The sequence below is a fragment of the Vanellus vanellus genome, assembly GCF_965231255.1.
Source record: "Vanellus vanellus genome assembly, chromosome: 1".
Lineage (NCBI taxonomy): Eukaryota > Metazoa > Chordata > Aves > Charadriiformes > Charadriidae > Vanellus > Vanellus vanellus.
In genome coordinates this window covers 122,772,031-122,785,416 of record NC_138905.1, presented here as the reverse complement: position 1 = coordinate 122,785,416, position 13,386 = coordinate 122,772,031, and the positions used below count along the sequence as shown (strand labels likewise).

General features: G+C 42.0%; 1 protein-coding gene across 1 annotated transcript in view; it reads left to right on the top strand.

Moving 5' to 3' along the window:
• Window positions 1-511: 511 nt before the first annotated feature.
• PRDM15 (PR/SET domain 15) overlaps window positions 512-13,386 on the top strand; it is a 37,174-nt gene continuing 24,299 nt past the window's right edge. Inside the window, exons 1-4 of the mRNA XM_082491890.1 lie at window positions 512-557; window positions 3,898-3,991; window positions 7,847-8,000; window positions 8,869-9,121. Of these exons, the coding sequence (XP_082348016.1) occupies window positions 521-557; window positions 3,898-3,991; window positions 7,847-8,000; window positions 8,869-9,121 (538 nt within the window). The 5' untranslated portion in view covers window positions 512-520. The remainder of the gene's footprint in view (window positions 558-3,897; window positions 3,992-7,846; window positions 8,001-8,868; window positions 9,122-13,386) is intronic.

The following is a 13,386-nucleotide window of genomic DNA, read 5'->3' as shown; positions in this document are numbered from 1 at the left end:
TGTTGATAATACAGGGATGTTTAAAGACCTTTTCTGCTTCTCAAACCACCCCACCAGCGAGCAGGCTGGGGGTGCGCGAGAAGTTTGGAGGGGACACAGCTGGGACAGCCGACCCCAACTGACCAAAGGGATATTCCATGCCATTTGACATCAACGCTCAGCATATAAAAAGCTGGGGGAAGAAGAAGGAAGGGGGGACGTTCAGAGTTATGATGTTTGTCTTCCCAAGTAACCATTACGTATGATGGAGCCCTGCTTTCCTGAAGATGGCTGAACACCTGCCTACTGATGGGAAGCAGTGAGTGAATTCCTGGTTTTGATGATACAGCAGTCACTGGGGGATTTTTAGCAACTTTAATTTATTTAACTTTCTATTGATACTCCTGCAAGGGCCATCATGTGTTTGGATATGCTCTTAATCAGTCAGCATCATTACTTCATAAAGGGATGTTTCAACAATATGGAAAATATAAGTCATTCAGAACTAACTTCATCTTTTGTATTTTGGCAGGTTTAAAACATGGCTGAAGATAGCAGTGAGGAGACTATGTTTATTTGTAAGTATTAGAAAGGAAAATGATCTAACTCTTATGATGTGACTTGTCTACTCAGAACGTTTGAAATTGAAGACTAAAACAGACTAAGGTTTTATTTAGAAAAGTATTTATGTAAAGGAAGCTTGAACAGCTTATGGAGGAGTAGAGAGAACGTTGCTTATTTTAAGCATACACATTCTTCTGGTTTTGTTGGCAAACACACAAAGAGACCTCTGAATGTGAGTTAGCAGAACAGCTTTTTTATGGTTGAAGTAAGTGAGATTGAAGGCCCAACACTATCCTAAGTCCTTCATTTATACAGGCAGCTTTAGCAACCAGGTGTGTCTGTGGGGAACTCTAACCTCTAGCCTGAGTTGAAGATCTGCATCTCCACAGGAGGAGAATGCAGGCTCATTATTCTCTCTGGACAAGCCCAGTTTGAGATGCACTGACTGCCCTGACAAGCCTCACTCATGGCATTCACTGCATTTTCTTGTGCCCCTGTGGTTAGGCCTGCGCTTCATGCAGCTTGACTTTGTGGTCTGCCTTCTACGTAATCCCGTGTGCCAGACTGGGCTCCATGACCTGGGGTCTGGACTCATGGGGTCATGGTGCGTGAAGAGAGGCTGCAGTGGTGCTATGCCTATGGACTGTGGTGGGCAGTGTCCCATGCTTGATGGAGCTTGGCTAGTAGGCTTGTTTTGCAGTGGCGTACTAGCTCTGCAGCCTCTCCTTTGTCACCAGCCTGGACATGCGGGATCTGGTATTACAGTGGAAAATAGTTAAGAGATGTAGAGTCCATTCACCTACTTGTATGAGCAGAGAGGGCCCAGATATTGTGGATCTGATCTGGGAAGAGCAGAGTATGGATCCACAGTCGTTTACCACTGATGGCTCCATAACTGCATATTGACCTTATGGCAACTATATCAAAAAGTTCCACTTTTCACTCCCCCATGGATTCATCAGGGTTTCTTCAAAAATAGTGTTGACTCAATAGGCATTTTTATTGAGTTGCAGATACCAGTAGTGAAGTTACCTTATCTTCCCCTTCATAAAAAGACCCTGGCAGATAGCAACAAGGATGAGGATGTGATACCACTCCGTAATTGCACAGATAGAAGGTATCACACAACACAGTTTTCCCCCTTCTGGTGGGGGCTGTGGTCATTGAATTTCTTGAGCTTTCTTGTGCTTTTTAAGTTTTTCCCATGGGATATGGGGACTGCTTATGTTCTGAAAAAGTCAGTTGTAAATGAAACTGCACTCCCATAGTTAACATCACTGAATACGTATTTCATAGACATGAGAGTTTTGTAATATTTTTTATAGAAGTCTGTGAATATACTCCCCCCAGGGTATTTTACCATTTATTCCATGCTTAGTTTTGTATTTCTCCTGTGGCTGTAATCTCTTGAAAGTGTCACATATGGTGAGTGTAACACCCTTGGGGAATGTCTGCTGTAAGGCATCCCTTAGGTTTTGAGACACATGCTACACAATGTTAGTATCATATTCCCCTGCTTTGATCGTTCATCTGCAAAGGAGTGAGAGAAATGTGTAGCTTATTGCTGCATGTAGTTTTGGACAGCGCTGTCTGCACCTTGTTGAACCTGTACAGTGGCTACCTTTGCAGAAACGAGAGATGCCTAGGTGCAGTCGAAAGATAAGGGGAATGACAAAGTGATTGTTTCCTTTGCAGCAAAGCCTGTTGAAGAAGCTGTCACTCTGGCTATTCCTTCCTTTCCCCATTGGTTATCACAACTCTTTGTGGATGATAATCCGATTCTTTTCAGCAGTCTGGGTTACACATTCCTGTATGGCTCCTCCGCCCTCTCTGGTTTTGGAAATTTGTATTTAACCCAGATTATTTCAGTAATAAAAGCAGTGTAAGCTACAGGCACACCTAAGGGGGGAGGGTAGTATGCTAAATAGCCCAGGATGGGGGAGACAATTTGGCTGTAGCCTTAGTTTTGACGCTGGTGCTATGTGGATAGCACTTGCCCACTGATCCTTTCCTCTGGTACAGCTATTTGGTGCTATATAGCAAACTGGACTGGGAAGTTCATTCAGCTGAAAAATAAACTGATGGGAAAAGCTGGTTGTTTCATTCCTTGGTTCACCAGAAGGCAGCACAAACAGCTGCAGAGGAAGCAGCAGCCAGGCTTGGGAGTTGCATGAGGTGGTTCTGCTGTTAGTCAAATGTATGTGGATTTTCACTGGTAAGCTGTTTTTATTGCCAGTAGAAGCAGCAACATGAAGTTCTGTTGCAGTTTGGAATCCCTTTCCCATGTCTTAGAAGAAATCCTTTTGTTAGTTCACTGGAACAAGCACTGGGAGGGAGAGGTTTCCAGTTAGGAGTACAGAGTAGCTTTACCAGAGGGGGCATACCCTGGAATGAAATGGCTTTTGTCTTGTTATCTTCCCAAACAAGGTGTAACCACCCTCTACTTTGCGTCCTTACTGGGGTTATCTGACTTGCCCTTGTAAGCGTGGAGCTCAGATGGAAATTGCACCATGGGAATATAACCCCTGTGTGATGGTCTCTTCTTAAGTCATGTCAGCAGCTGACCAGGCAGGGCAACTTGACAGCTATTTTTCACAATGAAGCAATGTATATGCATTTGAGATCCTGTTAAGTTGGCTTATTTTGGAAAGCCTCAAATTATCCTGGTCTGAAAATTGTTTCTTAAGAACCACTCAGTTCTGAGTAATTTACAGCCACTTAAACTAAAAGTTAATTTACATAAGATGACAGTGAATTAAGAGGTGGCCAAAGAGTATTGCGCAGCCAGCTGACTTGTTTGGAAAGGCACCAGAAGGTATCTTGGAGGTATCTCTCCCTGTGCTGTGGGTGAGGAGCATGAGTGGACCAGGTGCGGCTGCAGGCAGAGCTGGGCTCCCACAGCGTGCTTGTGCCCTAATGTGGCCCTGTGCCAGTGCTGCTACTGGGCTTATGCCTCCTGTTGCTAAAGAGTCCACGCTACCCAAGCTGGTTCTAAAAGCCTAGGTTCTGGTTAAGGTAGTAATGTGGTTTTCTTTAGCTGCTGAAGAATAATGCCATCTTTAAGCAGAATATTTACTGTGGATATAAGGCAATAATTTTCCTTTGAGAGAGAATTTGAACAATTTTCTGGTAGTACTCATCATAGTGTATGTTATCTCACCTACACAGGTGCCAGCTATCAACTTGATGTTCAATTATACATGTTCTTTTAAGCAATATAAATAAACGTCTGCCTCTATATGTATGCATTTTGCCTGGTGCTAGATTTTGTATTTGACTCTTGAAGAAAGGAGGCAGCTGTCTTACAAAAGCATTTTTCATCAGCTTTTCTGTATGCTGTCTGCTTCCTTGCAGGGTGCGATGACTGTGGGCTATACCATGATTCAGAGTGTCCTGAACTGGGCCCAGTGGTGACAGTGAAAGACTCCTTTGTATTGAGCAGGGCAAGGTAAGGAACGTTTGTGTTAGTTCTGACTAACCCAAGACCCACGTTAGTTCTTTAAAGCATATTTGCTGTTTAACGGGTGTCACGCTGACAGCTGAAAAGTGAAGTCCCAATCTGGGGAAAACACATGGCCATGATTAAATAGAAAAATTAATGCACACACTGAAGCACTCTACTGAATTGAAGCCAAAAAGTAACTTGCTGCTCATCAGGACTTGGCTTCTTTGCTGAGGTTTCTGGCAAAAAGCTAGATAGTGTCAGGTGGGGTCATGACTTCTGGCTTGGTCGAGTACCTGCAACTTTTTCCCCTCCTCAGATGTACCATATTAGTTTCAGAGACGTGTGTGAGGATTTCTCATTCATATGAATGGTGGTGTCCTGCTGCTTGGTATAACCTCTGTAGTTCCTCCATAGAGAAGCAAAACAAATTGTTCTCATTATTGTGAGTCTTTATGAATGATTAGGGGTAATGCTTCTGTCAGAAAATACGTGATAGCACAGCAGAAACATTTGTGCTTCCCAAAAGAAACAAGTAGACTAAATCTAGCTAGGAGAAAACAACACTGAGTAGTGATTTTTACAGAGAAAGGCAATTAGGCACTGTCACCAAAATTCATATTAAGGTGTAAAATGTAAGGCTAAGGAAAAGAAACAACTGTTGTGAAGATGCAGTACAAATCTAAAAGGAGAAGAGATTTCAAGTGGCTTCACATATTATATAATACACTTAGGGCTTCCATATCTCTTCTTGGGAAGATACCAACAGAAAACATGAGCACGTGGGCAGCAAGTGTAACACATGCTGGCTATGTAAGCCATGCTGTGTATTCCCAGGATCATTTTGTAACAAATACTGAATGTGCTGGATCTGCTGCACAGGTGCCGTGACCCCTCTCTGCCTGGGCAGGATGCTCTTGGTGTTCCACAGTGTACACTGGCTGCACATGTGCAGGAGCCATAAACTGTTTTTCTGGGCCTTCCCAGGAAAGGAAGCTCCCTGAAGCTCCTGCCAGGCACTGCCTTCCTGTGCCTGGAAACCTGCCATGGATGATCTCCTGCAGCAAGTGTTAGTGGGGACTACTATTTTAATAACCCTGACTCTAGAGATGCTTTGTTCTTGAGGGTAATTTCAAAATGCCCGTAGGAATAATAGAAACTGGTAATGGAGGTGCTTTTCTTATACATGGGCAGTGCAGTAAGTCTGTAGCCTGTACGAAGCAGATTGAATGACAAGTTAAACTATTATTTCTTACCTTTTTCTTTTATTTTTTTGCCTTGCAATTTAATGCTCATTTATTTGTACAGTGGAGAATTGCCATAGTGTCCAGATGTTCCAGCTGTGAACATTTGCAAATGTGGTTCATGCACTGGTTTTCAGCCTTTTTTTGATATGCAGATGCTAAGTTTTTCCTAGTGGGAGTGTGGGCTGCTGGATGGTCGACTTGAAAGCAGAGTTTAAAAATGGCCGTATTACAGAAAAATGTATTTATTTCCCTGAAGAGTTTACAGCTGAAAACAGCTAAAATAAGAAAGGGAAAGAAGAAATATAATTGCAGCCTTTATTTTACATCTGGGGAACAGTAGCTGAGAGAGTGAACTGTCTGAGGTTGAGGGCAAGTTTAACCACACACTGGATATGAATCTTAAAATCCAGTCTAGTTGCTTAACCACATGGTCGTTGTTTCCTCTGTCCTACTGAAAAAACAAAATGGATGCTTTATGGTTAGAAAAGAAGTATAAAGAAATATCTCCTGAACTGCACTGTCTCTAACATTGTGTATTCTGTTATTACAAATGGAAGCATTTTTTCAATTCATTTGCTTATCACTGTGATTGCAATCTTTTTGTATTTCTCTTCATCTAGACAGGAAAGTGGATCTGCCAGTGTCAACTTCTATAGAGTAGTCAGTAGCCTGGCTGATTACTTTTAGCTTTTCATCCATTAGCACAGACCTGAAAAAACAGGGTTTCATTTGTTGTCTTTAAAACCAATATGGTGGTTTCAGTCACATGATTTTTTTGGAAGATATTCTCTGTGTATTATATATAGTAACAATATTTACTACATATAGTTCTTCTCAAAAGCTTGTTCGGTAAATGGGGAATGCTGGCAGCACAGAAGCACTTGTGATCAATGTATCAGTGTTTGTAATAAGGGAGCTAGAAGACAGAAAGGAAACTTCCAGGGCTTTCATCTTGAGGGCTATGATCTGCATAAGTATATAAGGTATTAATTTGGGGAAGGATGTAGGTTATTTTTTTAAATAAGCATGATCATAATCGAAGATTTGTAGAGTCATAGGATCATTCATTTTGGAAGAGGTCTCAGGGTATTCCATTCAGAACTGACATCCAGGCTGAACTGCTCATTTTTAATTTTTATGCATATTGTCTCTTCTGCTCTTGTCACAGTCCCCTGGGAAGAACCTGACTCTTCCATCTCAAGGACATCTCTGTAGGTGTGCACAGGTGGCTGTTTAGGCCCCCACAGCCATCTCTTCCCCAGGCTGATCAAGCTCTGCTTCCCCAGCCTCTCTTCACAAGGTGACTACCTGTGAAGAGTAGAGTACTACCCCTTGACCATCCTGGTGATCCTCCCCTGAGCTTGCTACAGTTTGTCTATATATTTCCCATATTGGGAGCCTGAAACAGGAGGCAACAGATGGACAGGATCTTGCAAGTGCAGAGGGGGGCAATCGCTTGCCTCAGTCTGTTGGCCGCTCGTATTCGTACCATCCGCGTTTGGCCCTCTTTGCTGCTGGGACATATTACGGCCTTGTGTTCAGCTTGTTGCCCACTGCCACCCCCAGGGTCTTTCTCCCTGGTGATGGTACTGGCTGGGGTTTTTCTTCCTTCCCAGGTGCAGGACTTTGCATTTGTCCTTGGAATTTCATGTGGTTCCTGCCGGTGTATCTCTCCAGGCTAGCTAGGTCCCTCTGGATAGCAGTCCTGCCCTCAGACATATGGACTGTGTCCCCCAGTTAGCATCAACTGCAAACTGGATGACAGTGCACTCGATTGCTCCTTTTAGGTCATTAATAAAGATGTTAAACAGTACAGGTCCCAGCACAGACCTCTGTGGTACTTCAGTTGTTGTGGCCTCTAGGTGGAAAACCATTGATTATGACCCTCTAGGCCTGACCACCCAACAAGTTATTTTCTCCAGTAGTTGTGTACCCATCCAGACCATAACATCCCAACTTGGATACAGAGAAAGTGTTGAAAGCCTTATTGAAGTCAAGGGAAATGACATCCACAGCTCTTCCCTCATCCACAAGCTTGGTCATTTTATCTGGGAAGGCAAACAGTTTGTCAGGCATGAGTTGCCTTAATCAATCCGTGGTGACTGTTTCCAGTCACATTCTCATGTGCCCATAAATGCCTCCCAAAAGGTCTTGTTCCATGATTTTCCCAGGGACTGAAGTGAGGCAGACCAACCTGTAGTTCCTTGTATCATCCTTTTGGCCTTTTTTGAAGTTAAGTGCAACATTTACCTTTCTTCAGACATCAGGGACCTCCCCTGATGCCCATGATCTTTCCAAGACGATAGAGAGTAGTCTTATTATGGTATTGGACTGCTCTGTCAGCACCCTCAGGTGCAGCCTGTCAGATCCCTGGACTTGTGTGGGTCGAGCTCTATCAAGTGATCGCCGATTTGGCCCTCCTCCACTGCTGGTAGTTGTTCTCCTCTGTTTATTTATAAATCTTCATAGAAGTTAGGGTATTTTGATCAGAAAACTTTGCTGTCACTAGAGATTGGACAAATAGATGTTGACTTCTTTCGTCCATGGGTTCCTGCAGTGTTGTGCCATATATAACTGTTTGGGTTTTTTTCTCATTTCTCTCTTCAATTTTTAGATCATCTCTGCCTTCTAATTTGGAGATAAGACAATTGGAAGATGGGACTGAAGGAGTGTTTGCTCTGACTCAGCTAGTGAAACGTACCCAGTTTGGCCCATTTGAATCTAAGCGAGTTGCCAAGCTGGAAAAAGAATCAGTTTTTCCCCTGAAGGTAAGACATAGCACATGAAAAGCAATAACAAGGAGTCAGTTTTACCTGTGATGGATTTATGCTATCTAACACTATGGGAAAAAGAATGTGTGTAGGAGGGTTATTTGGGACATCATTTAGGCATGCCCTATAACAGACTAGCTAAACAAGCATTCTCTGGGCAAGATGCAGAAGAACCAAACTAGAGGCTCATTCTGCATGTCTGAAGTGAACATCCTTTTAGGGGATAGAGCTAGGATATAGTCAGTAAAACTGCTTGTGTTTCACCTTCTGCATGTGATGATACAAGAGGGGCAATGACTATGGCAATTCATTTCAGTCATTTAAATGAGTCTCTTCATTTTGATTGTATTTACTTAATGAGTGACATAGGCGTGAGGTTTATGGAACATGCAGAATAAATATTTTTTTTCTGTCCTGCATTTGTTTTATTCTTATCTTGACAAGTTTTGGTAGGAAAAATGCTAAAATAAAAATTTAATTCAGTCTTAGTTTTCAGTAATACCTAACTCAAAAGTAAAGGTTTAGAAATGTGACTTGGTCTGATGGGTGTTTAACGGTGTGCTGTTTGTATTCTCCTCCATTCTCCTGTATTCAGTCATTCAAATTTTGTGAGAAACTGGTGGCTATAGCAAGAATTCTTAGGATAGAAGTTCAATTTGTTCCCATCCTGCCCCTGGTTGTCTGTCTCAGACTTACTCATCTGAAGATATGACCGATACATGAAACATGTCTGACGCAAGTGTTGAAGCTTGCTTTGTCTGTGATGTACATTGAATGGAAGCCATTGCAAAAGCATAAAATAAAAATTCTTCTTAAATTTATATTATTTGTTATGATTTTATTATATACGTATTTTTCATGGCAGGTGTTCCAGAAGGGTAGGCCCCTGGTATATTTTGACACCTCAAATGAAGATGATTGCAACTGGATGATGATGGTGCGACCAGCCACCAAATATGAGCATCAAAACTTAACTGCCTTCCAGCAAGACAATGATATTTACTTCACCACCTCCCGGGACATCCCACCAGGAACTGAGCTGCGAGTGTGGTATGCAGCTTTTTACGGCAAAAAAATGGAAAAGCCAGTGCTGAAGCAGGTCACTAGTATTGCCAATGGTATGTGTGGGGGCCTTTTTTCCTTCCTAAGGGCCCAGTCCTGATAGGGACTGATAGTCCCCTACTGCTGTAGTTGACAGTGCTGTTTATCAAATAGGGTCTGACCCTGAGTTTGTTAGCCTTTAGACTCAGGCTAACCTGCATACATGGTTGCCCTACAAGAAGAAAGCATGATGTATCACCATGATACATCTGAGTTTTTGAAAACGCATGGCCTAGTTGACGATTCAGCCTCTTCAGAGTGAACAAACTGGATAAATAGTTCTTAACTAATGAACTGGTGATTGCATCAAAAACATTTCTGGGTAGAAGAGCAAAGGAACCTAAGCGTCAGTGTAAGTCTGAATGTATATGCAGATTTGCTAAAGAAGCCATTCTTTTTCAGTTGTAGTGAAAATATTTTGGTTTTGCTCAGAACTGTTATACAGTTCTAAAAAACTACTTTTGTCTTATGCAGCCTTACATGGGACCCACTAGAATAAGATAAGCTCATGAGTGAACTGCCATTCCACATGATTGCTTGTGCATTGGCAAAGAAAGGCAGCAGATTTTTTAGAATCTGAATTAGAATTGCCAGAAGTCTTTTGTTCTTCTGCCTCTTCATTTTCTTCTACTTTTGTATTTCTGCAGCTAAAAGGCATGATCCTTTAGTATTGCAAGGGCATTTTCTTTCTGCTGTTGAGTTGGGAGTAGTCCCTGAATGGTATTACTGCTACACTGAGTATAATTTGGGGTGACAAATGGCTTGGAGAGAGGCTATTGCCATGTGCTTGCTTTATGGTTGATCTTGATGGGTAAGCACAGTCTTAAGTGCTACAACTGTTTTTTGCAGGCCTGCTATAGGGCAAAACTTCCTGACTATGGTTACTGCCCTCAGCACAGAGCAAGAGAATCAAAGGGTTTGGAAAGTAAAGAAAAGGAACTGTTTTTCCTCTTTGCAGATATGTGCTTGGTAGTGATGGAATCTGATAAAGAAGGGAATAAAATCTTTTCAAAACCTTCATCTGCTGTCTTCCCCCATAAAAAAACTAAGAAATCCAGCATACCAGCATCTGATCCAGCAGGTATGCAAAATTACGGAATTTTTGAGGGAGATAGAGGGCAAGTATAGATCTAAAGAGCTGCTAGGTGTACTACTTCTATGCAGATATTATGGTTTTTTAACTTTCAGCAAATGTTAATTTAGAGAGGATTATAAAGTCTGGATTTCTTTTTATTTTCATGGGCATGCTGCTTAAAATACATATGCAGGTTAAAAAGTGACAGAGGGGCCGATAAACCTTTAGGCAGATGATTTTCATGAAAACTACAATGACTTCTGACTTCAAAGGTGGTTAGTGTTGGAGTGGTGGCTATTCCAAAGAAATCTTCAGACTCTCTGCAAAGTGTAATAGTTCAAATGATCAGGTTCGAGAAGAAAACATGAGACTGTGAGTGAATGCAAGAACAGTGCTGTTTGGAAATGACAAGAACACTGGCCATCCCCAAATTATAGGAATACCAGAAGCCTACTAGAGTTCAGGCTGTTCTAGATTACAGGAACTCAATTTAGATAAACTTATAAGCAATACAGATACTCTTGGCAAAGAACATATGGCTCAGGAAATAACTAGTGGTGTCATAGGAACTTGGACCCCAAAGAAGTTGATTATGAAGCAATGCCCCCCCGGCCCCTGTAGTCTCTCATAAGTGGAACAATGAAATTAAGAACCCGCTTAACACAAATTGCCATATCTAAGAGTAAGCTCAGAGTATGTACTGTAAAGATCAGAATCAAAAGAAAACCATTCTGGGTCTGGTCTTTGAAAGGGTTACTTTGCTAAATTTTGCTTACTAATACTGAAAGTAGCCAGACGAAAGGGAGGAGAGTTGTTGCAAATGTGTACAGAGCAATTCATCAGAAGATCCATTCATTTAACTTGGATAGTTTCACAGCTAAAATGTGAAGTTGACTAGGGAGTTGTCTTTCAGTTCGGCATCACTGATTTTCCTGGGGGGAGGTGTGGAAAATATGAAAAATTGGAACAGCGCCTCCTACATACGTCATCCTACTGTCTGAAAGTCCAACTTCAATAGAAACAAAATGCTCCTGTTATACTTTGTGCCCACTGATGTAGTGTTTTGGTGTTTCCAAAACAAAATATGCCTATTTTGCTTCTGACTGTTTGCCTCATGTTGTACAAAGCAGTTGCCAGCTGACAGATATGTGCTTCCAAGTCAACTAGGTTGCCCTGCAGCTGCCCTGGAAGCCTGAAGAACTGGAAACCTAAACAGGACCTGACTCTTCCTGGCAAACCAGTGCACAACTAGAGTTTCTAGGTTTACTGCTTGAGGCAGCTAAGAAGCAAGGGAAGTGCAGAGTCAGGGACAATTTTCCAAGACAGACTTCAGTTTTGCGGATAGTGCTTTTTCAGTTTTACTAGCCTGCAACTTCATGAGACAGATACAGTAGCTTACCTGTTGCTTACAATTTTTATTTTTTTTTAAGTTATCTAGAGTCTTGGGATTTAGGTTTGCTGGTTTTGGCCTTCTGGGCAGAGCTGTCAAGAGAAGTTCTTTATGTAGTCTGTGAAGAAGGAATTTCTGTTGCTGAATTGTCTAGTCATTTTTTATTAATTTATTACAGCATGGATGAGATCACATCTCTGTAGTGCAGAATGTTGAACATAATTTGTAGCAGGGAACAACCTCTACCCAGAGAATCTTTTATTTTGGTTTAAGAGCCAACAGTGAAAAGGAGGAAGTAAGTTTATTGTCCCATTACAGATAGATGGGGTCTTCAGGCAGAGAGAGATGAACTGACTTGCTTATAGTCATACAGGAACTCTGTGACAGAAACTGAGGCACAGTATGTATCCCCTGTGCTGCCATTCACTTACCCTAATTTCAGTGTCATCCTCCTCCTCTGGGGAAGCATTGTAGACAGTGGAATATTCAGCTTCGTGTGTACCAAACAAATCTCTGAACCGGTCCAGACTTATCAGATCCTCTTGACAGATCTTGACATCTTGACAGATCTTCAGACATATCATCCAAGGCCTTTAAGACAATGGACTGTGAACAGAGTAACTGTTTTCCTCTTTTTTTTTTTTTCCATTCCAGTTCTGTTTTCCTCCTAATTTCTTCTTTATTTTCTTTATCTGGCATGAGCTGATATGTTAATTAAAACATGAATATGATGTTTTCATAGCACATCTAATTAATGAAACCGCTCAAACCCATTTTTTTTGTCCTCACCCTTACTTCTGTTAATCCGAATGTTCTTACTCTGCAATGCTCTTCACAGAGAGCAAGGAGGCTTCTCCTGCTTCTGTCTTCAGCTGACCCAGAAGAAGACTGGTAACCCTGGTTTTAAAGGTGCTAAAAATTGCTTTATATTGTGCCTTTGATAAGCACAGTTCTTTAGAAAGCAATAAAGGGACCTTCAAGACTTTACAAGACCACTGATATTCTCTCCTGGCATAATTTAGTTTCTGTTCTGACTTCTCATTGGTTCTGATGTTTCAAGTGTTCATGTTTGGAAAATCCTGAAGTGGCCCTGGCTGCCCCTGGGGGCTTCTTACTGCTTAAATCATAACTTGTGATACTCAGGGAGTTATTGCAAGATAAACAAAGCTACAGGAATTTACCACCTTCCCGTTTTCAAAGCTTTTCAGTATTTCTTCTTCTTGTGATTTAGTGAATGCTCCAGAAGGCAGTGGAGCTGCAGAAGCAGAGTCCAACCAGTGGACGTGTAAAGTGTGTTCATCTGCTTTCCAGGAGCCTCAGCTGCTGACAGGTAAGAAGTGCTAGCAATTCATGAGAGAGTACTGAGAAGCATCAGGAGAATTGTGCTCTTCCAGAGCAGGACACTGTGAAGCCATACCCCATCCATGATGCAGTAAGATAAAGGTCTGAATTTCTGTGTTCTTTAAGAAAAGTGGGGAAGATAAAACAGTGATATTTTGGGTATGGCAATGGTCAACCTCTGGGCAAACTGTGATGTTGAATCTAGAAGTAAAACTTGTCTAGAAATGACATGTGAATGTTAGGAATATCAAGGATGGGGAACTGCATGAGCAGTGTATAAGGTTAGTGATGCCAGCTTATACTTAGTGATATTGTCTGTCCTGGTATTGATCATAGAATCATAGAATGGTTTAGGTTGGAAAGGACCTTGAAGATCATCGAGTTCCAACCCCCTGCCATAGGCAGGGACACCTCCCACTAGACCAGGTTGCCCAAGGCCACGTCCAGCCTGGCCTTGAACACCTCCAGGGATGGGG